We start from the raw sequence: 24,765 nt of genomic DNA, 5'->3' as shown, positions 1-24,765 counted from the left end.
AAACTTGTATAACTCATGCAGAAGGCTATTAAACATGGGTGCACACTTCTTGCCAATGAATGGGAAAAGGCTATCACATGACACTCAATACTAAAAAGGCTTAAAGTTCCTTACTATTACCAAATCAGATGTACTTGATTTAAGTATCTGAATTTTCATTGGCTGAATAAAATATTAGGATATATTATAATTGCTATATCCCAGGTATAATATTATATTTTTTTCCAGATACTTCTGATTAGGATTATATGTATCATGCTTAAAACATTGTTTTTTTAGGAATGAGACATAACTAAGCACAATGTTTTAATCAAGATGGGGGGGGGGGGGAGGAGGTTTAAGTTTCTTTCTAAGTTTGAAAGGGGTATGTTTAAAGTCCTATCCTGCCATAAATTCTAAGCTTACCATTAAATCTGTCTTTTCTTGAACTAAGGTATCTATTATCCCACGTGGCAAAGGATTGGGTTATGCCCAGTATTTACCCAAAGAACAGTATCTCTACACCAAAGAGCAGTTACTTGATAGAATGTGCATGACGCTGGGAGGACGTGTGTCCGAACAAATCTTCTTTGGAAGAATTACAACAGGAGCCCAAGATGACTTGAAGAAAGTGACTCAGAGTGCATATGCTCAGGTTTGTTCGTCAAGGAGTAAATTTTATTTTCCGGTTCCACTCCCCAAGGTTTCCAGCTATCAACTACAGAACCAATTTATTGGATTCAATTTATTCCAATGTTTAACCACCCTGACTGTTAGTAAGGTTTTCCTAATAGCCAACCTGAACCTCCCTTGCTGCAGTTTAAGCCCATTGCTTCTTGTCCTATCTTCAGAGGCCAAGGAGAACAATTTATCTCCCTCCTCCTTGTGACACCCTTTTAGATACTTGAATACTGCTTATCATGTCCCCTCTGCCTTCTCCTTTCCAAAATAAACAAGCCCAATTCTTTCAGTCGTCCCTCATAGCTCATGTTCTCTAGACCTTTACTCATTCTTGTTACCCTTTTTCCAGTTTCTCCACATCTTTCTTGAAATGTGGTGCCCAGAATTGGAGTATTGTGTCCAGTTAAGCCTAATCAGCTCAGAGTAGAGCAGAAGAATGACTTCCTGTGTCTTGCTTATCCCCCCCCCCAGCAGACCAGGCTTTTGTTGTGGACGCCTGGGGTAGAGCAGCTGGGGTGCTGCCGGGTTGGTCCTAGGGGGACCTACCTGGCAGCGCCCCAGCTGTTCTGTCCCAGGCTCCAGATTCAGCCGCTGTTGAAACTGATCAGTGGCTGATTCCAGGAAGCTGGGGGCAGAGCAACTCTGCCTCGGGCTTCCTGTAGTCAGCCCCTGGTCAGTTTCAGCAGCAGCGGCTGAATCTGGAGCCAGTTCCGACTTACCTACAAATTCAACTTAAGAACAAACCTATAGTCCCTATCTTGTACGTAACCCGGGAACTGCCTGTACCTCCTTCCTAGACAGTCACTTCCCATTCTATCTGTGAAACTGATTATTCCTTCCTAAGTGGAGTACCTTGCATTTATCCTTATTAAATGTCATCCTATTTACCTCAGACCATTTCTCCAGTTTGTCCAAATCATTTTGAATTATGACCCTATCCTTTAATATGTTTGTTCTTCAGTCAACCTCTTATATTTTAAATTTCCATTTTAGCTAGTTTTAGGTGCTTATGGCTTGTTAACTAGACATGTGTCTTCCTAGAAGAATGAGAATCTAAGGATTAGTCTAAATTCCTGGGTTCTAGAGGTGGATATGCAGCTCCCTCTTCAGATTCAGATTATCCTCTACACCTGTGGTGTCTAACATACTAGCCAGATGTGGCTATTTGGCTGGTTGAGTGTGGCTATTTCGCTATAGCAGTAGCCACTACAGTGGTGGCTACTGCTTCAAAACTAGTTGGACACCATGGCTCTACATAATCTTACCCATCTTTCTAATATGTACATAGAAGCAGAGACCTGCTACCATTAGAGTACCCTTTAGAGCAGTGGGTCCCAACCTTTTTTTATACGATGGGGTGGCAACTCATTCACAAACTTTTGGTGGACTGATACATATTCATTATTGTAATTCATTTTAAGAGGTCACATGTTGTTTTACATTGCATCTGTACACACACAATACATATCACAACAGATCAGAGTTGACCGATACCTACAACACTAAAATAAATTCACAAAAAGAATTCCCCTCTGGCTGCTGGGTGGGGCAGCCCCTCCCCAAGAGTGACTGGTATCTGCAGAGGGAGGAGTGCAGGGGTCATGTGGGACACCTTATTTAGCGACTGAAATTTTGTCAAGGGAATAGGAGCTGGTGCCCCCAAGTGCTACCACCAGTCACCTCTGGCCTCCCCCGCGCCTGCCCCATGGGGTGGGAGAGATGCCATTGTATCTCCCCGTTTCCTTGTGTACAACCCCTTCCTTGTCTCTCTTTCCCTTCCTCAGCCAGGCTGCTCTTGCTCCCACAGACTCCTCTGGCCCCAGCCTTCCCTCCTCACATCCTCCCCTTTCCCTCCCTGTGGTCTTCCCCCTTCCCCCAGAGTTTCCCTCCATTGCACCCCTGATCCTATCTACCCTATAAGTCTCCCCTGAATACCAACCTCCTTGCAGCACCTCCTGCCCCTACCTCACATGTTCTTGTTCCCCCTCACCCCACACACACTGGGAGATGGCAGCAGTTTCCCTGAGCCCCGGACAGGGATTGCAGCCAGCTCTGCTGGGAGCAGCCTGCGTTTAAACCTACTCCCTGGAGCCCCAGGGCACTGCTCCTGGGGGCACGGTGTCTCTCATCTGCTCCCCAAGTGCTGCCTTCCTGGGCTGCGCAGGGGCTGGCCAGGCTGGGAGTACTGCCCTGGGAGAGGCTCCTGAGAGCAGCAGGACTGGCCCTACTGGCTATTTTCCCCTCCTGGGTGCAGCCCAGGCTCTGGGAACCCCGCAGCAGCACCTGCCAAGACTCGGGTATCCAGCCCAGAGCCTGACCCCAGAGTTCCTGCGAGCAACAGCTGTGAGTTGCTTCCTGCTGCTGGGTCAGGGCCAGTGATCGCTTCTACTGCTGCTGGGTCCTAGCACAACACCTGCTGTGCTGCAGCGTGCTACGGCCCAGCAGCCAGCGGTTCGTGGCCCAGCACCGGCTGGGAACCACTGCATTAGAGCATACAACTGGTGTCAGGCTTAGGGTAAAAGTGAAAATGGAATGCTTTTAAGCTTCTAATACAGGACAAGAGAAACTCTGCAGATCTTTTAGGAATAGGATGTAACTTACACACATGTACCCAATTTACTACTGACTCTTACTAATTGATTAGGAAATTCTTGTAATCATTGAGTCATGGAGACTAAGATTTGACCTGTAGTTGAACAAGAGTATCATGTGCAGTTACTTATGCATGTTAGGATAAAATCTTCAAGGGTCCTTGGTGTTAATGCTCTGATCAAATTATTTAATCAGCATTTGGGGGCAGGAAGGTATTTCCAGTTATTCTAGGGTACATTTACAGGATGGTGATACCTTTACCTTCTGTCTTAAAATGAATTTCAAATGTACTCCTGACTCAACACACTATATGCTGCTTACATTTTTAAATACTTTGTGGAAAACTTTAAAATAGAACAAAATTACCATTTTTGAGAAAAGGGTAAGGTAATATTAGACCAACTTCTGATGGTGAGAGAGACAAGCTTTTGAGGTACATAGTCTCGAAAAAGAGTGCCATGTAACTCGAAAGGTTGCCTCTCTCTCCAACAAGTCAATCCAATAAGATATCCCCTCACCCACCTTGTGTGTCTAATATCCTGGGACTGACATGGTTGCATTACTGTATACAAACACTTTTGTAACTCCGACACATCCAAGCTTTGTGAGCATTTAAATCATATAAATGTATCTTGGCTGTTTAAATATCTATGAGTCTCTGACTTTGATGGAATCTGTTAGTGATTTACAAAAGAGGGAATTATCATTAGTTAGTATGGTTTTTTTGTTTTTTTTCATAGAAAAGTTATTTTCTCATTGTAATAAATTTAATTCTGCTTATAAATAGGTTACAATTCTTGATGTTCTGTGTTTCAGTACTACACTAATACATTCAAAATCTAAATTTTCCACTTCTTGTGCTGTTCATCTTTCAGATTGTGCAGTTTGGCATGAATGAAAAGGTAGGGCAGATTTCTTTTGATCTCCCTCGTCAAGGAGACATGGTACTGGAGAAACCTTACAGTGAGGCAACTGCAAGATTAATTGATGAAGAAGTGCGAAATCTAATTAACAGTGCCTATGAAAGGACAGTAACTCTCTTAATGGAGAAGAAGCCAGATGTGGAAAAGGTATGTTTTATAAGTTCTTATCCCCAATGTCAAGTTTTAGTTAAAATGGCCAAAATGAGCTGAATACATTAATTTGCATAGATAGTCACATAGATATGTTGAATATTAAACCATTACATTCTTCAACACTATAAAGCATTCAGATGGCAAGTATTCAACTTATTACAAGACAACATGCTACAAGATTTGTAAGAAGTATATTGTGCTCTGCTATTCCAGTTCCTTCACAGCTGTATTTAAGGTTGTTCTGTCAGCCAGTTTTCTTGTAGATCAGAGTTTCTCAAAGTGGGCTGTAAAACCACGCTGCTTCCCACACCTCCCTTGACTGCAAATGGCGAACTGGAGCCAATGGGAGCCACGAGGTTCTGTGGCTGTGGAGCCAGTAAATAAACAAACACACCGGAGCGGCCAGTTAGCAGGTTTCTCAGACCGGTTTCGCAGACCACTTTGAGAAAACTGTTGTAGATAGAAGACAGAATTACTCACCTGCAAAGCCTCTGGCTGGTAGGGGGAGCAATAACACTGTAAAATGAAACATTAAGGTTCTGCAAACACTAGATATCTGGAAGAATGTGGTCTAAAACTTTACTTCAATCTTATGGGAGATGAACACGTAAAATTCTTTCTCTTTTCTCCTCCCTCTGAAATGTTGATGAACATTAGATTCCGGGGACTCTGCTCACAGATTGGAAATAAAGCATCTTGCAGATTGCACTTCGTTTGGGGCTCCCCTCCTCCATATGCTTTACCTGTGATCTTTCAAAGACAGGAGGGTTCTCTTGGATGTACATTATCTGACAGAGTTATCTGCAAGAATTCAACAACTTTTTATGGGTTTCTGTCAGAATGGTGTAACTGACCATCTCTCCAAGAAAGAATATACAGTAGTGTCTCATCAAAGGGACAGTTGCAAAGTCTGGCAAAACTTCATCTTTAAGTGTAAAAAAACAGAGAATGCAGGAGCCAAGTGTCTGTCAATCGCACTTATTTACCATTTTGTGATTGTTAAACCATTGTAGGCTTTATTCTCCTTGTTAATAGTTAACCCCTCTCATCTCAGTCTCTTCCTCCTTGCTTCATAATGTATCCTCTTTCTTGTGCTTGCTCGCTCTTGCAAAAGTTTTTCCTGCCAGCAAAAGAAGATCATCATGCTCTGTGGCTGCAAAGGTGGCACATTCCACTAGTATTTTTTTTAAAATACATTAGAGAAATTTGTGTGTTCTTCTGCTGTTGTCCTAGTCATAGCTCATGCTTCCAAGCACTGAATGCTGTACAAGACAACATGCACCTAATAAACTTGTAACCTTCTCCTGGTAATGTATATGCCATATTCTGCAGAGTGAAACCTTGTTTTGTAGCTTGGAGAATACTCTGAACCAATGCTTTTTTTGCGACCGTATTGCCCCGTACTCAATACTGGCACCTCCAGACGCAGTACCAGCACCTACAGTCAGATCTCAACAACTTTTCCCCTGGAGTACTGGCACTTTTTTTTTTTTAAACAAAAAAACACTGCTCTGAACAGAACTATCCGCCTCAGGCCTATTGTGTCTTACGATGGCATGGTAGGCAAAGATACAGGAACAGCTAAGAAAGTGGCCTTATATCTATTATTAAAAGCCTATAACATTCTTCAGAGCCCTCCTGCAGCAGCAGCATTATTCTGAAGCAGCCATCCATTGTTGCTCAAGGCACTGCATCTGATACTCTGAGGATTTTAAAAATACAAAACTCTCAATTATCCTAATGCACGTTGAAGGTCTTACAGCAGGAAGTGAACCTTGCTGATTATCCCAACTCCCTAAAATAGACCAGCACAGAATTTTGAAGAACAGGGTGCCTCTGTAATTGCTCCTCTTTCATGTGAGAGAGCAAATATGCCCTGTACCTGTTTGTGTAATATATGTTGTTGTTTTTCAGGTTGCTTTACGACTGTTGGAGAAGGAGGTGCTAGATAAAAGTGATATGGTTGAACTACTTGGCCCAAGACCATTTGCAGAAAAATCTACTTATGAAGAATTTGTTGAAGGCACAGGCAGTCTAGATGAGGATACTTCTCTTCCAGAAGGCCTTAAAGACTGGAACAAAGATCGTGAAAAAGAGAAGGAGACCACAGATGAACAGATTGCCAGGCAAATAACAGGAGGCATGCCATTTTAGTTTGCTGTGGTGCAAAATTACACTGTTTTTTATTTGTGTTTTGAAAAGACTGGAAAAACACTTCAATAATTTGGACTTAAAAACCATCTGCATATTTAAACAAAACTTTAGTGATAAACAGAAGTGCAGAGGTTAATACAAGGGGACAAGAATACTTGGATCCCTCTTATGAAGACGTTTAAGTAAAAGATAATCTCGTCTCAGCTGTCAACTAAGGGAGATGTTAATTAGATATTGGCCTGTACTGGAACATAAGAACTTGGACCCTCCCATTCCAACTTTGGAATGGTTTAGATCCAAATCTAAACTCTGTGGCACAGATCCATTTCTAAATCTAATGCAAATGAAGGTTCCATTAATACTGATCTGGAAAGTTTGTATATGTAACTTTACACAAATGTGAATCATTTTAACATCTATATGTGTGGGGAAATGTATTATTAAATGCTTAGGCAAGGATTTTGTCAACTTACAAAAACACTTTTTCTGCAAAGCATCAGCTTTTTTCACCCTCCTGCTATTTCATTTTACCCTCCTCTTCAAAACCAATTTGTTCATAGAGAATTACCATGTAAATTTACATGAAATTGGAGACTCATTGAATGGCTTGACAATTATAGTCATGGTTCAGTGTCTTAAGTGTAAAACTAAATTCAACTTCTGGAGTTTTAATAAAATGGGGTTTCTTTTTTATAGTGAGCTGTAAGATATTGAACATGTCAATGCACTGTGTTCATGGTGTAAATAAGATTTCTTTGAAAGTCATTAAAATCAGAACACTGTATTTTTCTGAATACTCTCTTGCCATTTTATTTTAGGGTGATTTCTTTACAAGAAAATTTTGGCCCCACTAGGAGGTCTTTATTTGATCTCAACTCCTACTGACGTTAGTGTAAGCTTTCCCTGAGTTAGTACACTGGAGTTGTTCCTCGCAAATATAAAACTACTAGTAACCTTGTTTTTCTGTCTTTCTACGAAAGTTATGTAGAAGGCTGGATAGGTGGAATAGTGTTAGTTAATATGGCAACATGTCTTTCATATCGAAGAACTGGTGACCAGTCTGCTTAATCCTAAATTCAGTGTTTTTCTAACCTCAAGTGGGCAGTAATTCTTAGCACAGATTTAGCATGCAGCTTAATATTATATTCTTACAGCAGCGTTATGCAACTTGCAGAAATCTGTGCTCAGGCCTACAGGTTGCATCCGTCAAGGCAGGAGTGGGGTACCTCTTTTAGATCGGGGACTCCTGACCCACAGAAAAATCAGTCGGGGGTTGCACACGAGTGAGAAGCAAAAAAACCCCAAACAACCTCACCGACATGAAATTTGACTACTCCACTAGTAAATTAACTGATATTTAAAGTAGGGAGGGTGGGGAGCTGTGTACACATACATGCGCACGCGCGCGCGCACACACACACACACACACATGGAGATTTACCTGGGTTTGTTCAGGTACTTCATTTTCATTTTATTTTCCTAAAACAAAAATTTACATGTTTAATTTTAATCATTGCTCTGGAGATGAGGGATTCCTCTCCCCCGGGGGAGAATACTACCTCTGCCCTCTCTCACTACAGCAGTTTGGGATTAGGTGAGAGAGTGCCTCTCTGTGGCCACTGCAGCTCCAGCAGGCACAGCTGGGGGAGAGGTGCATGTCCCCCAACTGGAGCAGATCCAGCTTTTGTCTGCACCCTGTGCTCCCCAGTCTGAGAGGAATGCAGCAAATTTTGCACTTCCCTTTGCTTCCTGATGAAGGGGAAGAGAGAACAATGTTCCCATATGAATAGGGGGAAGGGTGGAACTGTAGCCTTCCTGCCCTACCTAAGGGGCACTTGGGAAGTAGGATGCTCAGGGCTGAGGCATCCCCAGCCAGTCCCTTTTATCTGCCCGGTGAGTCTCTCTTTTCTGTCTGGTTTTAGGAGAAGCAATCCCATTCTAGGCACATCCATTTTTCTGTCAAACCCTTATTTGCTTTACATTATAAGAAGGTGTATACAGGCAGTCCCCGGCTTACGTACAAGATAGGGACTATAGGTTTGTTCTTAAGTTGAATTTGTATGTAAGTCGGAACTGGCTCCAGATTCAGCTGCTGCCACTGAAACTGACCAGGGGCTGACTACAGGAAGCCGGAGGCAGAGTTGCTCTGCCCCCAGCTTCCTGGAATCAGCCTGATCAGTTTCAACAGCTGCTGAATCTGGAGCCTGGGACAGAACAGCTGGGGCGCTGCCTGGTAGGTTCCCACAGGAACAACCAGGCAGCACCTCAGCTGCTCTACCCGAGGCGTCCCGCAACAAAACCCTGGTCTTCTGGGGGGAGGGAGGGTTGCACTAGCTGCGCCCCCTCCCCCCCCAGCAGACCAGGGAGACCCGAGCAAAGCCGCACAGGCAGAGGGACCCCGCTGCCCGTGTGGCTTTGCTCCTGTCTCCCTGGGGTGCTGGGGGGAGTCCCCCCCAGCAGACCAGGGAGACTTGAGCAAAGCCGCACAGGCGGAGGGACCCCGCCGCCCGTGTGGCTTTGCTCCTGTCTCCCTGGTCTGCTGGGGGGGTCCAGCAAAGCCGCTGGAACCCCCCCAGCATACCAGGGTCACCCGAGCAAAGCCGCCGCCTGGGCGGCTTTGCTCGGGTGGCCCTGGTCTGCTGGGGGGGGTCCAGCGGCTTTGCTGGACCCAACCAGCAGACCAGGGAGACGGGGAGAAGCTTTTCTTGCCCTGGAGGACATGGGCGGCAACCTGCCGCCCATGAGCTCCGGGGTGAGAAAAGCCCCGTTCATAAGTGTGGATCCAACCTAAGTCAGATCCGCGTAAGTCGGGGACTGCCTGTACTGAATTTGGTGGTTCTAGCTCTTACCATTTAGGAGGAGTTCTTGGACAGACTTTCTCAAACACACAGTAGATATATACATACAACCCCTCTGTTTACCCAGCTGCATATTGTATTGCTTTGCCTATTTTGCTTGTAAACTGCTCCAGGCAGGGATTGTCCTGCTTAAATGACTCTGCAGCAGATGTAGAGCTGTGTGTGCCACTTTATAGCCTTATTGCTTTTCACATGGTCCTAATTCAATAACTGCTATTGTGTTACTAGAGTAAGTGTGAATATGTTGTACCTGTAAAGTAGCAGAGAGTGACCTGAACTGAAGAAAGCTGGAGCGAAACGAGAAAACATTAAACTGAGTGTTATATATCCTTTGATATAATACAAGAACCACAAATTACCAAAGAATTAATAGGCAGCAGGTTTAAAATAAGTGTGCATTCTAAGTACTTCAGTCAACCGGTGGAGCTTGTTGCCAGACAATGTTGTGGAGATTCAAACTAAAGCTATTAGTCAAGATGGATAAGGATGCAACCCACTGCTCTGTGCCATATGCCTCTGGATGGTGGGAGGGATCGCTTAACAATTTCCCTGATCTGTTCATTCTTTTAGAAGCATCTGGCATCAACCATGGGGCTGGCTGGACTGCTGGTCTGACCCAGTAGGCTCGTTCTTATGAGCAATACAACCCTGTCTTCCTGCAACCTTTCCCTCTACAAATGTTTTTAAAATCACAGCACTCTAAATCCACTCACTCAAGTGCAGGCTTATGCAGTGGCTGCAGCTTTTCCAGTTGGAATTCTATAGGTGTGATAACTGGCTGACATTTTCCTTCTGTAAGTGCAGGTGAAGCAAGAGGAATGGAACAGGACATAGGTCCTTCAATACTGATCAACCTTATTGTATTCTAGGAAGACTAGAGAAGGACATGACCCAAACCTCACTCCATCTTGTTATAAGAAGCTGTAGTGGAGATACCAGACATCACTAACTTGAGGGGGAGAGGAGGGCATTTCAAGAGGGAGAGAATCAGGAACTTCCAGTAGTTCAGTGCCTAACTAGCTGAGCGGCCTATGTCCCTTCCTCTTTTTGGCTTGGTTTTTGGAAATCCTAGGAGCCTGGCCAGTTAAACCAGAGGAAGTCACAAGAATGTGACTGAGCTCCCCACTAAGGATGTAAGCAACTAGTCGACTATCCAATAAGCAAAAGCTTATCAGATAGTTGACTAGTCACTTCCCCATTCCTACTGCCTCTATCAGAAGCAGCAAATGGTGGGGGGGGGGGAGAGCTGTCTTAAAAGCTGGTTCCCCCCAGCACCATCTCAGCCAGAGACAGGGGTAATGGGGACTGGGTGTGAGCCTCTGCTTTTAAAAGGTATTAAGAGCCTACTGGCTCTTAATACATTTAAAAGACTGGAGCACAGCAGGGACCCAGCCGGAGCCAGGAATCGGCTGTCCCGGCTCGCACTGCGTTCCCCCCCACTGCCCACCAGCCATGTAAATATATTGAGACAGCAAGCTCTTAATACATTTTAAAAGGCGTAGCTGCTGCAGGATTAGCTCCGAGGGCTGGGAACTAACCCCACTGTGGTTCCCTTGCTTATTGGCTGATGGAAAAATCCACCAATTAGTCGAGTAAACAAAGTTTAACATCCCTACTTCCCACCAACTCTTCTCAAATTGCTACTCTTGCCCTGCCCCGTCCCTCACAGTCAGGTACACTACCAGCCAGATATGCTTTAACTAATGATCAAGGTGTGCGCTAACTGGTATTACTTGGTATGGTATCCTCTGCCTGTGGGCAGTAGGTATAATAGGCCAAGGGAGGCTCTGCCTACCTAAAGAGCTATTGCCTTGCCACTAGTGAGTGTGTAGATGCTTAAACTGTTGCCCTTGTGTGCTCAGCCATCAGGCCCTACCCATGCTGCTCTTTTTGCTGCCCCTGCCCTTTCCTGTTCTGCTGCTTTTCCAGAGGCCCTTGCTGCTCATTGAGTTGCTCTTCTCCAAGGACTGGGAAGAAAGGAGAATAAATGAGGTTAGCGATGTGGTGAGGGGGGATACAGGGAAAGAAGGTGAAAGGGTGAACAGACTGAAAATAAGAGAATACTCAGGTAGAGGAAATAAATAGGAGAAGCACTGAATCTAGGACTCAGAGCAGGGCAGGTTTCAAAATTTAAAAATCCCAGGTTTGCAGGTGTAGGTAGAAAATCACATGAAGGGATTGGTAGAAAACAATATAAGGAACAGTAGTGATATTAGCAACTCTTTTTTATTTTGTTTTGTCTCAGTTTCTTTGGGCCTTTCCATAGAGTGCTTCCAAGTACTTGAAATCAGTTTAATAGAAAGTAGGGCACGAGTTATTCTGTATACAGGCAGTCCCCGGGTTACGTACAAGATAGGGACTGTAGGTTTGTTCTTAAGTTGAATTTGTATGTAAGTCAGAACTGGTACATATTGTAGGGGAAACTCTAGCCAAACATTTCTCCAGAGCTTGGTTTTATTCTCCCACACCTCACTTCCCTCAGTCCTTTATTCTCAGGCTAAGGTGTCTGCTGAGAAAAGCCGCTCCGCGTCTCCCTGGTCTGCTGGGGAGGCACTGGCTTCGCGTCTCCCTGGTCTGCTGGGGGGAAGCAGCTAGTGCGGGGTTGCCTCACCCCGTTTGTAAGTAGGGATCCGATGTAAGTCGGATCCATGTAACCCGGGGACTGCCTGTACATGCTTCTTTTTTACTATCTTTAATTTTTATATTCAAATATTAAGATGGGAGAACTTTTACAAGTTCCAAGATTATTCTGGGACTAGTTAAAAAGATCACATGTAGTATGACTCATGAATACACTGGTAATGATCTTTTTGGTTCTCAGTTCACATGATGCCACCATAGCACTGACTCTCAGAAACACTATCGAGGATACTTGTAATTTAGATTTTCTGTTAAATGCTTCAAGTCAAATATCAGTATCAACATTTACTGTAAAAAAAAAAAAAGAACAGAACATGATTAATTTTTTTTATTATGGATAGATTCTGCTTCTGGCACATAACTATGCATTCAGTACAGAATAACACTTCAATGATCCACAAGTTTTTTTCCTGTTAATGCTGTTCACAGTTTGATGAAAACAGGACAGCCCTCTTTTCAAGTGACTTTCCATGCCCACTCGATCTCTTGTACAACTTTGCATAGAAGATAAGTGTTATTAATGTAAATGATTAGTGAGCTCTATATTTAAGCTTTTAGACCAAAATTCTGAATTGGATGCCTAAAATTAGTCTCCTATATAAAAGCGGCATGATTTTCAAAGATGTCAATCTCCATTGGTTCCCATTGAAGTCAACAAACTAAAGGAAACACCACTTTGAGAATCAATCTGCTTCCCCCCACTTCTCTCTTTTGGGGAAAGTAGGAGCTTTAATGTGGATTTTACAAGACTAAATTTAAAAAATCCAGCTCTGAGAAATTTTAAATAGATTAGTGTAGGAGCCAGAATTGCTTTATTCAGTGATCTCTTCCTCATCATCTTCAAATGTTTCCTCTCCATCATTTGCCGTAGCTTCTTGGTACTGCTGGTACTCTGAAACCAGATCATTCATGTTGCTTTCAGCTTCTGTAAATTCCATCTCATCCATCCCTTCCCCTGTAAACCAGTGAAGGAAAGCCTTTCTCCTGAACATGGCAGAGAACTGCTCAGAAATCCTTTTGAAGAGCTCTTGAATAGCTGTGCTGTTGCCAATGAAGGTGGAGGCCATCTTGAGGCCACGGGGTGGGATGTCACAAACTGCCACTTTGACATTATTTGGGATCCATTCCACAAAATAGCTGCTGTTCTTGTTTTGGATGGCCAGCATCTGCTCATCAACCTCTTTCATGGACATGGGACCTCGGAATACTGTGGCCACTGTTAAATATCGTCCATGTCTTGGGTCACAGGCTGCCATCATGTTTTTGGCATCGAACATCTGTTGAGTGAGCTCTGGAACAGTGAGTGCTCGGTACTGCTGGCTGCCTCGGGCTGTCAAAGGAGCAAACCCTGGCATGAAAAAGTGAAGGCGTGGAAATGGCACCATATTTACTGCCAGTTTTCTAAGGTCAGCATTTAGCTGGCCTGGAAAACGCAAGGATGTAGTTACTCCACTCATTGTAGCAGACACCAAATGGTTTAAATCTCCATATGTCGGAGTGGTGAGCTTCAGGGTGCGGAAACAAATGTCATACAAAGCTTCATTATCAATGCAGTAGGTTTCATCTGTGTTTTCAACCAACTGGTGGACTGAAAGTGTAGCATTATAAGGCTCTACCACAGTGTCAGAGACTTTTGGAGAGGGCATGACACTAAATGTATTCATTATCCTATCGGGATATTCCTCTCGGATTTTGCTGATGAGCAGTGTTCCCATGCCAGAACCTGTTCCTCCTCCAAGGGAGTGAGTGAGCTGAAATCCTTGCAAGCAATCACAGTGTTCACATTCTTTTCTTACAACATCAAGCACTGAATCTACCAGCTCTGCTCCTTCTGTATAGTGTCCCTTGGCCCAGTTGTTTCCTGCACCTGTTTGTCCTGAAATAACATTGGGTAAGGGAAGAAAATATATAAGATTACTGATAGGGTTTGATGGTTGGAGGCTTGATGATCTCAAATCACATACACTGTATAATGAATTGTTCTAAATTTGTGAGCTAGTAAATCACACTCTTTGGTTTTGCTTACAAATAGAAGAATTACTAGTGGCTTTTTTTTAAAACAATGAGCACATAGAAAAAAATTGCTAATTATGTTGTGATTTTTGATAGACACTGTAAAGGAAGTTAGGTTTTTCAAATATTAATCAAACTTTGGCTTTAGTTACTAAGTTTAGTTGAATTTACTTCCTGACTTTCTCTCAGCTCGGATGATGAAAATTGGCTAGTCTGTTCCTCTGTTGTCCATGGTCATGTCCAATAACTTCCACTTTCTAGTTCCCATTCATAAATAATATTTGAATTGCAGACTTTATAGAGGGAAGGGTATTCTTTTTAAAAATAAACTGTTTCCACTGCAAGATTTTAAAATAATGAAAATATTGTTTGATACTTCCTAAATGCTTTAAACCTAAATTCCTTTTAATGTTCCAACCTGATGTGAGTCTTGTCATTGATGATCTTAAAATATATATTAAGAAGTGGGCAGGTTTGGAACATGGTGTGTGTTTTCCTTTGCCCAGTGTGTCTAATTCAGGCATCCCTGTGCCAAAGCGTAGGCATAAGAGCATGTGTTTCAGTTTCCATGCCCAGTAATTTCTTGACCTTGGCATTGCACCTGCATCTTGTATCAGCCCTGACGAAAGTTCAAAACACAACTAGCCTCATCTGGCAATAGGGATGATGGGGTTGAATAGCACTCCCCCGCTCCTCCCCCTGCCTTGGGGGCTTTTAGATGTATGTGTGGCAACTTTTCACACAGGTCTGGAGTCTGAACCACAGCAACAATGGCTCCTGTTGTGCAGGCTGAAGCTGGATTCCCATTCCAGGCATTATGACATGGCACATGAGTTCCTGTGGTACTGCAACCCCAGGCACTGAGACACAATGCCTGGAGGTGGAAGCCAGGGACCAAATCCCACAGGACAGGAATCACTGGGGTGACCAGATAGCAAGTGTGAAAAATCAGGATGGAGATGGTGCTAATACACACCTATATAAGACAAAGCCCTGAATATCAGGACTGTCCCCATAAAATCAGGATATCTGGTCACCCAATGAGCCACTGCTGCTGGGTGAACATGGGGCAGGCTGGCTCTCCACCCCCATCCATCTTCTGCCCCCCCTCCCCCTCCGCAGCACCAGGCAGGGATAAGAGTTGCAGTGCTAGCTCAGGGGGACAAAGAAGAGGAGTGTGTACTCATTAATTCAGTGTTCCCATGGTTGCAAAACATGGATCTATCACTGTCTGGCAGTATTTTACACGAAGCTTCTCACTTTACACTGTTGTAAATGACACTGCAAGATGCAGAATTAGGCCCTAGATTAGAACTGCAGCACTTCATAGAGCCAAAACACATTTAGAAATTACTCCTTGCTTTAGAGCCTTTTAATACCCCTAATCCTGCTTATTTCCATAAATACATTACTGTTTGTTTACACTGAAATGCTTGCTTGCATAAGGCATATGCCACCAAACCATAGACTCAAATCTTTAAAATTAAAGGATGTTAGTATTTCCCAGGGTTACTGGTTTCAAGCAGGGAACACAATTTCATTTAAGGCTAAAAATGACCTTCTGAAACTGGATTTTGTGTCAAGATACAATGCTATATTTAACTTAAGTAAAGAAACATAGATTTGGTTACATCGACAGTGACTGGCCAAAATCAAAATGTTGGTGTTAACAGGCCAAAGTTACTGAAAACATACTAATGCCCTCAACATCCATTAATTTTAGTCATGTAGGGCATTCCGCACCTCTCATTGCTGCTCTGCAACCTATAATATTGTGCCTATCTTTTTTCCTCACCTTATATTTTCTCCCTCCATGCCACAATGTTCCCTCTCTATGTCCTTGGTCTATTACCTGAATAATAAAAGGTGGTAATAGGGGACCAGATTTGTACACTCTTCTTACTAATTTTGTAACTAATCCCATTGAACCCAGTGGGACTACTTCATGAGTAAACACTACTCACCATGACTAATGGTTGCAGAATCTGACCCAGCTCCCAGTTTTCACTGCTCCGTCTCACTTTTTTTCCTCCCTCCTCCCCACCTTCATGACCAATTTTAGGTCTTTGCCTATGTGCTATGATTTGCTGCTGCCAAACCATCAGGTCAGCTAAATTGCCGCGTTTGATAACTGTATTATCTTGTAACTTCACTATGCCAATGTTCAGTTTCTTTGTTCCATTTTTGGTTAGCTCATAGAACATATAGAACAATCTTGCTCTCTCTTGAGAATGTGGGAAGCTCTGTATTTCCTGTCCAGCTGGGCAGATTGCAAAACAATATCCTTCCAGTAATTAATAAAAATTGTTATTGTTCTGCTTCATCTAACTACCCCTGAATGTGTTGCAGCCCACCGGGCTAGCAAATAGATACTACTGTGCTCTGTATGTTGTGGAATCCTAACAAGAAGATTCTGAGTTTTGTATCTTTCTCTGCAAACTGTCCCATGAGTTTCAGGTTGCAGAATTTGGCTCAGAAATAAGATTAGTGATAATGCATGAATGGAAATCAACTGTAAGTAGGAAAAAATCAATGGCACATGGGAATGAAGCATAAAAAGCCAAATTACTCAGGAAGTATAGCTGCATATGATTTGTTCAGTGCAAAGAAATTAAATAAAAGTTATATTTATTTTTCCCTCCTTTTATGTAGGTAGTTATGGGCACCATTTGTCTTTAGAAGCACCTGTTTTATTTCTGCATTGTCACAGACAATCATTGACATTGATTTGACTACAGATTGATTTTCTCTTGTGATAAATTAAATCTGGGGACTTTTGAAGCTGGTTTGCTCTATTTTGAACATTCTGAATTATCAGTTTCACATTTTCATTGGACACAATACATTGTTATAGCTTATGACACTGATATAAGTTTCCAGTTTATCAGTCTCAAGTGCATGTCCATCAGTTTTTCATACAGATTGGTAGATTATAATTTACCAGTATTGTGTAAAATACAGGTTGTGGAACAATTTCCTCAATAAGGCCCAGTTTTCAGTTTCTTGAAACTTTGCCAAACTGTAACTTTGGCTGAAATTTTCCATACTGGATGTCTACGTCAGGCTCAATTATTTCTGGAACATTTCAGCTAACATGGTACAGCCATTCCTGAGAATGAGACTAAAGAAAAATATATTGTTTTGCCCACATTAAAAAGAATTCTGGCAACCTTTTCTTGGAACAGCTTTAGTACTCCCATGCTTTGGAGCAGGGGCTTGAAAATTGACTGTGACCAGTATTCCCTCTAAACTGCAGGCCAAGTAGCACAGCTTCACAGATGATTAATCAGCCCCACCCAGTCAGTCAGATCTCTGCATGGAGTTCTAAGCCTCTGACTGGGTGGGGCTGATTAATCACCTGTGAAGCTGTGCTTCCTGCACAGATTAGAGGGAGCACTGACCTTGGGGTGTGTTTTCTCTCAGGATTGCATTTTTTGCTAATCTCATGAAACTCTGCCCACATTGAAACCTTTGAAAAAAAATCAATTTGCATAAAGGTAACACACCCGTCTAGTGTGGTTCACTGTCCCATGTAGTGGCACCTAGACCACAGCAACAGATAAGACCAAGAGACCTCTAGGCTACATCTAGACGGGCATGATTTTCCGCAAATGCTTTTAAAGGAAAAGTTTTTCCGTTAAAAGCATTTGCAGAAAAGAGCGTCTAGATTGGCACGGACGCTTTTCCACAAAAGCACTTTTTGCGGAAAAGCGTCCATGCCAATCTAGACGCGGTTTTGCGCAAGAAAACCCCAATCGCCATTTTCACGATCGGGGCATTTTTGCGCAAAACAATACCGCATTGTCTACACTGGCTCTCTTGAGCAAAAGCATTTGCACAAGAGGTCTTTTGCCTGAACGGGAATAGCATAGGATTTCCACAAGAACACTGACAATCTTACATGAGATCGTCAGTGTTCTTGCAGAAATTCAAGCGGCCAGTATAGACAGCTGGCAAGTTTTTCCGCAAAAGCACTTGCTTTTGCAGAAAAACTTGCTAGTCTAGACACAAGACCTACAGCAGGGGCTAAGAGCCAGCTGACTTTTAGCTCAGAGGGTAGAGGCTCCTATACTAAGCTTCAGAGGTCCCACGTTCCAATCTGTCTGGTGGTGGTTACATATGCTCAAAGATTTATTTGATTTTTAGCAACTAAAATCTCAGAAGAGTTCATCCTCACTGACCACACTCAAGTCTCTGTCAGCACCTAGTACTGTGACCATACTGTGCATATGTCATCTCCACAGAGCAAATGAGCATGTTCTAGTGATGTATCTCATGGCTGCTCCAGGCCAGAGTGGGGGCAAACATCAGAATTGATTATCAGGGTATCCAACCTGCATGTGCTTGCGCATGCTCACTCTCTCATACCCTCCCAGGCCCATTCATTCCACTGGCAAAAGGAAACAAAAACTAGATTGGCAAGAGGGAAAGAAATAAGAGTGGAACAAGGAGCCTCCCAAGACTGGAGTGGGGGAGAGAAGGTGACTAGGACCTGGGGGGAGTAGTAAGATGGCATTGACATTTTAGGGCACTGAGCTAGGATTCGTTCGGTGAGAAGACCAGGAGCAAGGAAAGGGGGTGAGAAGACTTGGAGAAAGTGAAGGGAAATGTGGTGGGGAATTAGGTGGTTGGGGGGATGATGAGACAGATTAAAAGGAGGAACTGGGGGGGCAGTAAGGGTGACCAGCACTGGCTGGACAAGAAAACTGGGACTGATACCAGTGGTGGGAGGGGAGAAAAGTCTACCAGCCAGTGAGCAGGGGAGAGGGTATGTGAAAGCAAGGAATAAGAGAGCGTTTTAGTGAGGAACTGGGGAAGGGAAATTAGTCATCTCATCCCAGTCCCGTATATACCCATCAAAACTGCTGCTTCATATGAAAGAGAAATCATATTCCCTGTGCTTTTAGGTCAATAAGCTTGTTAATGTAAACTTTTACTGTCACCAACTTTAGTGGAAATTTTGGGTGTGCAAGCAATATGGAATAAGGCCTGTCATGCATAGAGAAATGTAAGGTACTTCAACCGTATTCTAGCATTTTGATGGACTACGACGTTAAGTTCTGATTGAGAAAAGGCACAAAGCTGATTTTTGGGAACAAACCACCCCCTATAAGCATGGGGGTGAGATATGGCAAGTATAGAATCACCAGCCTCTGCCATAGAACCTTCTCTGTGGCCCAAAACATATTTAAAATAATTTAGAAAGGGGGGGGAAGAGGCGAAGCCTTGTCATCTTGTGACACAGTAGCTTTCCACTTCAGTTCTAAGGCATCCATTCTGTATTATTCACCAGGTTTCTAGGACAGTGCCTGATGCTGGCAGCAGGCCAGCATGGGATACCAATTGATCACATGCTTTTAGCTCATTGTTAGCTTAACAGGAAGAGAGTATAATGTGGTGGACGGTTGTTCAAAAAAATTTATCTATTTTTCTGTGTTTTGAGATGAGTACAGACTGCAAAGTTCTGATCAGGACTTTTCCAAAATGTAGGTGAGTTCATTTTCATGAGTTTAGTTTGGACCACTATGGAAATTAACTCACCAATTAAGCCTCACAGTGCCCCCTTTCAAGTTAGGAAGTATTATCAACCCCATTTTACAGATGAGGAAATGGGGAATGAGAATACTGTTAAAGTTGTTACACCTTCTCCTCCTCCTCCTCCTAAGCTGCAGTCTTGGGTTTTGTTTTACCAGTCTAATATTTATCTTTTCCATGTTTGTGTTTGACACCTTCCTTACATTGACCTAGCAGACCAACTTGTGTGTTGCAGCATAATCTGAAGCAGCATAAGCAGAAGCAGGATGGTTTTGTGGTTAAATCATAGAACAGAGAATCAGGAGAGAGCTGGGCCAGTGGTAGTTCTGCTTCAGCCTGTTTCCTATTGGGCAGCTTAGTTCTCTGGACATTAACTTGCAGATGCCTCCATTTCTTCATCTGTAAAATGGGGTTGATAATACTTCCTAACTTGAAAGGGGGCACTGTGAGGCTTAATTCACAAATGCTTGTAAGATGCTTTGTGAATCTCCAATGGAAGGTACTACACTGAAATACAAAGTGGGAAAAACTTTCATTGGCGGGAGTCTCCCAGTTTGCTTTCAGAGTGATAGTTCTGTTTGGTTTTGAGCTGATCTCTTAATTTGCTAGAAAATAACTATTTCAGCAGTATGTGGCTGTGTATAATCTGCTTTACACACGGTTTTCTCTCCATTTCTGACTATACTGCCCACTGGCCTACTGAAAAGGTAAAAAATTCCATGGAGAATTTTATGCCCATGGAATTTATAGAACTATGGATCCAACTAACAGTGGATTTTGTAAGAGAGAACTTCTTTTTTTAACCCTGCAGAAATTTCATAACTTTGTAATGAAAGGACAGGGACCCTGAAAGTTTAATGAATATAGCACAATTTAGAGTTAATCAGAAAATCCTGGGAAACATTTAGTATGTTTGTGTAATCAATAGAATAATGTTTGACCCTCCCTTAGATTTTTGAACAATGGATATTTGGATAATTGAAATACTAACAACTGTTTTGCAAAAATGTAATAAGAAGCTTGGTAGCTGAATAGCGTTAAGTTCTGCTCCCCTCGCTAGTCCTAAGTACATTTAACAGTTAATTTCTTGGTAATTTAACACAAGTTTTAAAAGGAAAACATTACATCCACATACCAAAGATGAAATTATCAGGTCGAAACAGTTGACCAAAAGGACCAGATCTCACACTGTCCATGGTTCCTGGCTCCAAGTCCACTAAAACTGCTCTGGGTACATATTTCTGTGCTATAATATAAATCAAAGACATATTTAGTATACTGATATACTATTAAAATATATGTATATATTAAGAAATGTATGCCATAGCGTTTAACATTCTTAGCTTGCTCATGTATCCTGATCCAATTTGCATTCCTATACAAGCATCTTGCCCCTCAAGCATCAGGGAGGGGGGTAAAGAATCAATTTTGGTTTAGCAGCTAACTTTTTGTTTGTTTTGTTGGCATATTCGTCCATCTAACTCTTATTCTACCAGTTTGTAGTGATATATTCCATTATCTGGTAAAATAGGTTACATGTTTTTTGTAAACAGTTTAATCATCTCTCAAAACACATATAGGGTCTTTTACTCAAATAATCTGCACGTGCATCCACCACTGAAATTGAGCTATTTCTTAAAGGTGGAAAACAGTAGCTGTTTAAGAGCCACCTCCACCCCACAAACTATACTACACAGCCATTAATAATAGGAGGTGAAGAAGTCTTATCCAGTTGCAAGTGTTGGGTGAATTTGGGCACAACAAATTATCCAAACTGGAATTTGTCCAGAACAATAAATGAATACATTCCCATACTTTGCAAAAAGTGCCAGGGAATCTTGATGTGTACAAGTACCCTACACAGGGTGGCCCGTCCATATAGGCAAACTAGGCAGTCGCCTAGGGCACCAAGTTAAATGGGGCGCCAAATGGTGGCGCAATATCATTGAGAGGTTTGGAAGTGGGGGCACCAATTGCATGGTTTGCCTAGGGCACCAGTTGCTGGCAGCTAGTTTAGGGCTGCCCCTGCCCCTAGATATCAGTGTTACAATCCATAGGGAGGGCAGCATCTTCACCAGCACAGTACTCACTAACACCCGGCTGAGGTATTGCATCACAATGTTCAGGAAACATCCTAGCCAATCACCCACCATTTCTCATACCTCCTCAGGCTCTCACTCCTTCCTAGCTTCTGAACTCCTAGCATCAACCTTACATTAGAAACTGGTTGGCCTCAGTTAATTGATAGACATGTTTATGTGACTTACTTGTATGCTCATTTGAGCAAAGACTCATAGCAACCCAAAAAACAAAAAAACAACAACAACCAACCCAATCAGAGCTGTTTGCTCCATTTCCTTCCTGCTGCCTGGAGAGAGGGCAGCAGCCAGAGCAGCTGTTGGGCTGGGTGACTGTTCCAAACACATGTCTCATCAAGTTTTGTAACTGAAGCGATGAGCCAACCTTTGCTTTCTTCACCCATCCAACATGCCCCCTGCCTTTCCCAGGCGGGGGCGCACTCACGCGCGCCTGACCCCCTCCTAACCTGCTCCAGGGTCGGCAGCGCACTTACAGGATGATTCATTATAGTAGACGTTGATTCTCTCCAGCTGCAGCGCTGAGTCACCCACGTAGCCGCCCGCTGGGTCGATGCCATGCTCATCACTGATCACTTCCCAAAACTTGGGGCGGGGCAGAGAAAGGGAGAGAAGCGGGGTTAGAGACAGGCGCGAGGAGACCCACCAAGCGCTCCGGCGTCTCTCTCACCCACCCACGCTTGGCAAGGCCTGGGAGGCATGCGCTGCCCGAACAGCTGCCGGATTCCTGGCATTTCTGAGAGCTGCTTCCCCGAGCCCCGCCCTGGCCCGAGCAGCAGAGAGGAGACGGGGTGGGGCTGGAGAGAGACAAAAGCCCGGCAGCAGATCTCCATCCGGATTTAAAACCAAACGGTCCACACCACAAACCCTTTCAGGGCTCTTTGATTGAGTGTTGCTTTTATTTTTGCTGCCTTTCTGGGGAAGCCACGCTTATCCCCCCCCCCCTCCGCTTTTTTTCCATTACTTGTGGGTTTTTCCCAAGCCTTTTATGGGCACATGAAGAGGAAACTTGCTAGTTTTCCAGCGCTCTCGACTATACGTACCAAGCCCAAGAGAAGTCACAGTTCAAAACACCCCCTCCAAAAGGCCACGGGTATTCGAGGAAGCACCCATTCTCCCAGAACTTCCCACGATAAACAAAACCCGAAGGCAGCGACACGCCTTGCTGCTTTGCCCAACTTTTCGTGGCGCTGCTGAAGGGCTTAAAAACCAGCCCTGGTTCCATTGTATAAGAAAACACGACATCTTCAACCACCACCACCAAGTCCCCTTCCTTAGGAAAGAATAAGGGCGGTTCTCTCTTACCTTAGTTCCAATTTGGTTTCCACACTGACCAGCCTGGATGTGGACTATTTCCCTCATTGTGATACTGACAAGTCTCCTTCTCTCTCACAGACTCTTTGCCGAGTTCAGCTATGTGCAGTGTCTCTGACTCAATGAGTGTTTTATTGGCCCCGGAACTGTGTGATCTTCCCTCCCAGCTCAGCTCACCGTGCAACTTCACTGCAAAAATAGCCAGCCCAGGCTGAGCAACTGGTTTTGGCCAGCCTCCACAAGGGCTGGATCTCTGTGTGAATGGCATTTCATCTCGTCTTTCATTTCTGGTCCAAAATGATGTCAAGGGACCAGAGTGGAACAGGCTAACACATTAACCATTTGGGAGCTGGCATTTTCCGTACTCAGAATGTCTATTTAGACTAGACAAAATAACCTAGCAGTAATAACATCATGGAATAAATCTTAGTATTTACATAATTCATTACTCGCTGCCCTCCAGTCACATCAAACTTGAATACAGGGGATTGTACATTACTGAGAGCAGATGAAATAGCTTCCCTCCCTCCCCAAGTTTGGTGGTGATATTTTCATAACACTTGTTTTAAATTTTAGCATTAGATAAGCAGGGAAATAATTAATTGCACTCACAGTGCATGATTATGTGTCACATACCTACATTTTTAACATTTCCAATAAGAGTCCCAAATATTTCTCTCAGTTTACTCTGACACAAGCCCACATTTTGCTTTTAATCTTGATAACAGTTTGCAAATATCTGGTTACTCAGAGTCGCAACACCCATATGAAAGACATGCTATTCTAATTTTACATGGAGGGAAACCACTGTCTTCATAGGGACACTTACATGAGAATGGTTTTGCACCATCAGGCCCTGTGTGTCAAAGCTAGGGTTGGAATTTTCAGTCATTCCTAGTACCATGTCCTGTGCTCACACTGCGAGCCTATAACAGTCATGATCATGCAAATGTACAGTTACTTTGTATATCACTGTTGTATATTTAGTTGCTGTATACAATGATTTGTGCAATTCATAAATTATTTTGGGAGTCATATGGATTAAAGGTGCCCATCATGCTCATGCTCGTCAATATTGCCTCAAAGATGCTTTATGCTCACTCATCTGTCTGCATCCATCTGTTGTCTCTTGTTTTAGATTGTTAGCTCTTTGGAGCAGATACCATCTTTCTGTTCTGTTTTTACAGTGCCTAGCACAATAGGATCTTGGTCCATGACTAGAGCTTCTAACTACGTGTGCTGGCTGCTGATCAATCTTTAGAAGATAAATCCTTCTTGGCTTATTCCCACACACAGTCCCATTGTAGCTATAAAACTATTGGTGGGAGCAAGGAGACACGAAATTGCCCTACTTGCACACATTTTCTAAAAGTATGCACTTGTGTTCAGTCTGACTTGCAACAACCTAGAATCTCCCTTTTCTTGGTATCTTAATGGGCCAGGAGAAAACATTCCAGCACCAACTTGGTGATCATTAAAACATCCTCACTGCTCCTTTGTCATCCATGGCAGTGTTCACTCAGCCTGTAGCCTAGTTAAAGGCAAGTTATGAGATTCAACTTCCTTTATAACCTGCATATGACTGAGGAACATATACTCCTCTTATGTTGATCATAGCTTTGATCCAGATAGGATATGGATCATGCCATTCAGCAAAGCCCTAAGAAATGTGTTTAAGTTCTTTAATATAGTCCCCATTACCTTAAATTATGCAAGTGACCAAGGGTCATGTTTTTAAGGTGTTTATGTGCCTAAAGAGACACATAGGTACTTTTGAAAATCTCACTAGGAAATGATTGTGCTTAGGCATTTTTTAAAGTCCTAGTT

General features: G+C 43.2%; 2 protein-coding genes across 7 annotated transcripts in view; one reads left to right on the top strand and one right to left on the bottom strand.

Annotated features, from left to right (window-relative positions):
• AFG3L2 (AFG3 like matrix AAA peptidase subunit 2) overlaps positions 1 to 7,266 on the top strand; it is a 45,937-nt gene extending 38,671 nt beyond the window's left edge. For all 3 annotated transcript variants that reach the window (XM_006117495.5, XM_006117494.5, XM_075920999.2), the window contains 3 exons: positions 434 to 634; positions 4,128 to 4,322; positions 6,243 to 7,266. In XM_006117495.5, coding sequence (XP_006117557.5) covers positions 434 to 634; positions 4,128 to 4,322; positions 6,243 to 6,482 — 636 coding nt within the window. In that variant the 3' untranslated portion in view covers positions 6,483 to 7,266. The remainder of the gene's footprint in view (positions 1 to 433; positions 635 to 4,127; positions 4,323 to 6,242) is intronic.
• A 5,027-nt stretch (positions 7,267 to 12,293) lies between these two features.
• Positions 12,294 to 23,183, bottom strand: TUBB6 (tubulin beta 6 class V). 4 transcript variants are annotated; one of them, XM_006117492.5, is made up of 4 exons: positions 22,930 to 23,183; positions 22,074 to 22,209; positions 20,664 to 20,774; positions 12,294 to 13,856 (listed from the first exon to the last, which is right to left on the bottom strand). In XM_006117492.5, exons 1-4 carry the CDS (start codon positions 22,984 to 22,986, stop codon positions 12,793 to 12,795), a joined length of 1,368 nt encoding a protein of 455 aa, XP_006117554.1. In that variant the 5' UTR covers positions 22,987 to 23,183; the 3' UTR covers positions 12,294 to 12,792. The 4 variants fall into 4 exon arrangements, with proteins under 4 accessions (XP_006117554.1, XP_006117555.1, XP_075777113.1 ...); XM_006117493.5 differs by having other exon boundaries at positions 22,101 to 22,209; positions 22,930 to 23,179; XM_075920998.2 differs by lacking the exons at positions 22,074 to 22,209; positions 22,930 to 23,183 and adding an exon at positions 21,860 to 22,060.
• Positions 23,184 to 24,765: the final 1,582 nt, after the last annotated feature.

This window comes from Pelodiscus sinensis, chromosome 2 (assembly GCF_052426305.1).
Source record: "Pelodiscus sinensis isolate ZL-2025 chromosome 2, ASM5242630v1, whole genome shotgun sequence".
In the NCBI taxonomy this organism is placed as follows: Eukaryota; Metazoa; Chordata; order Testudines; family Trionychidae; genus Pelodiscus; species Pelodiscus sinensis.
The sequence above is the reverse complement of the archived record's forward strand: the minus strand, read 5'-3'. Positions and strand labels throughout refer to the sequence as shown.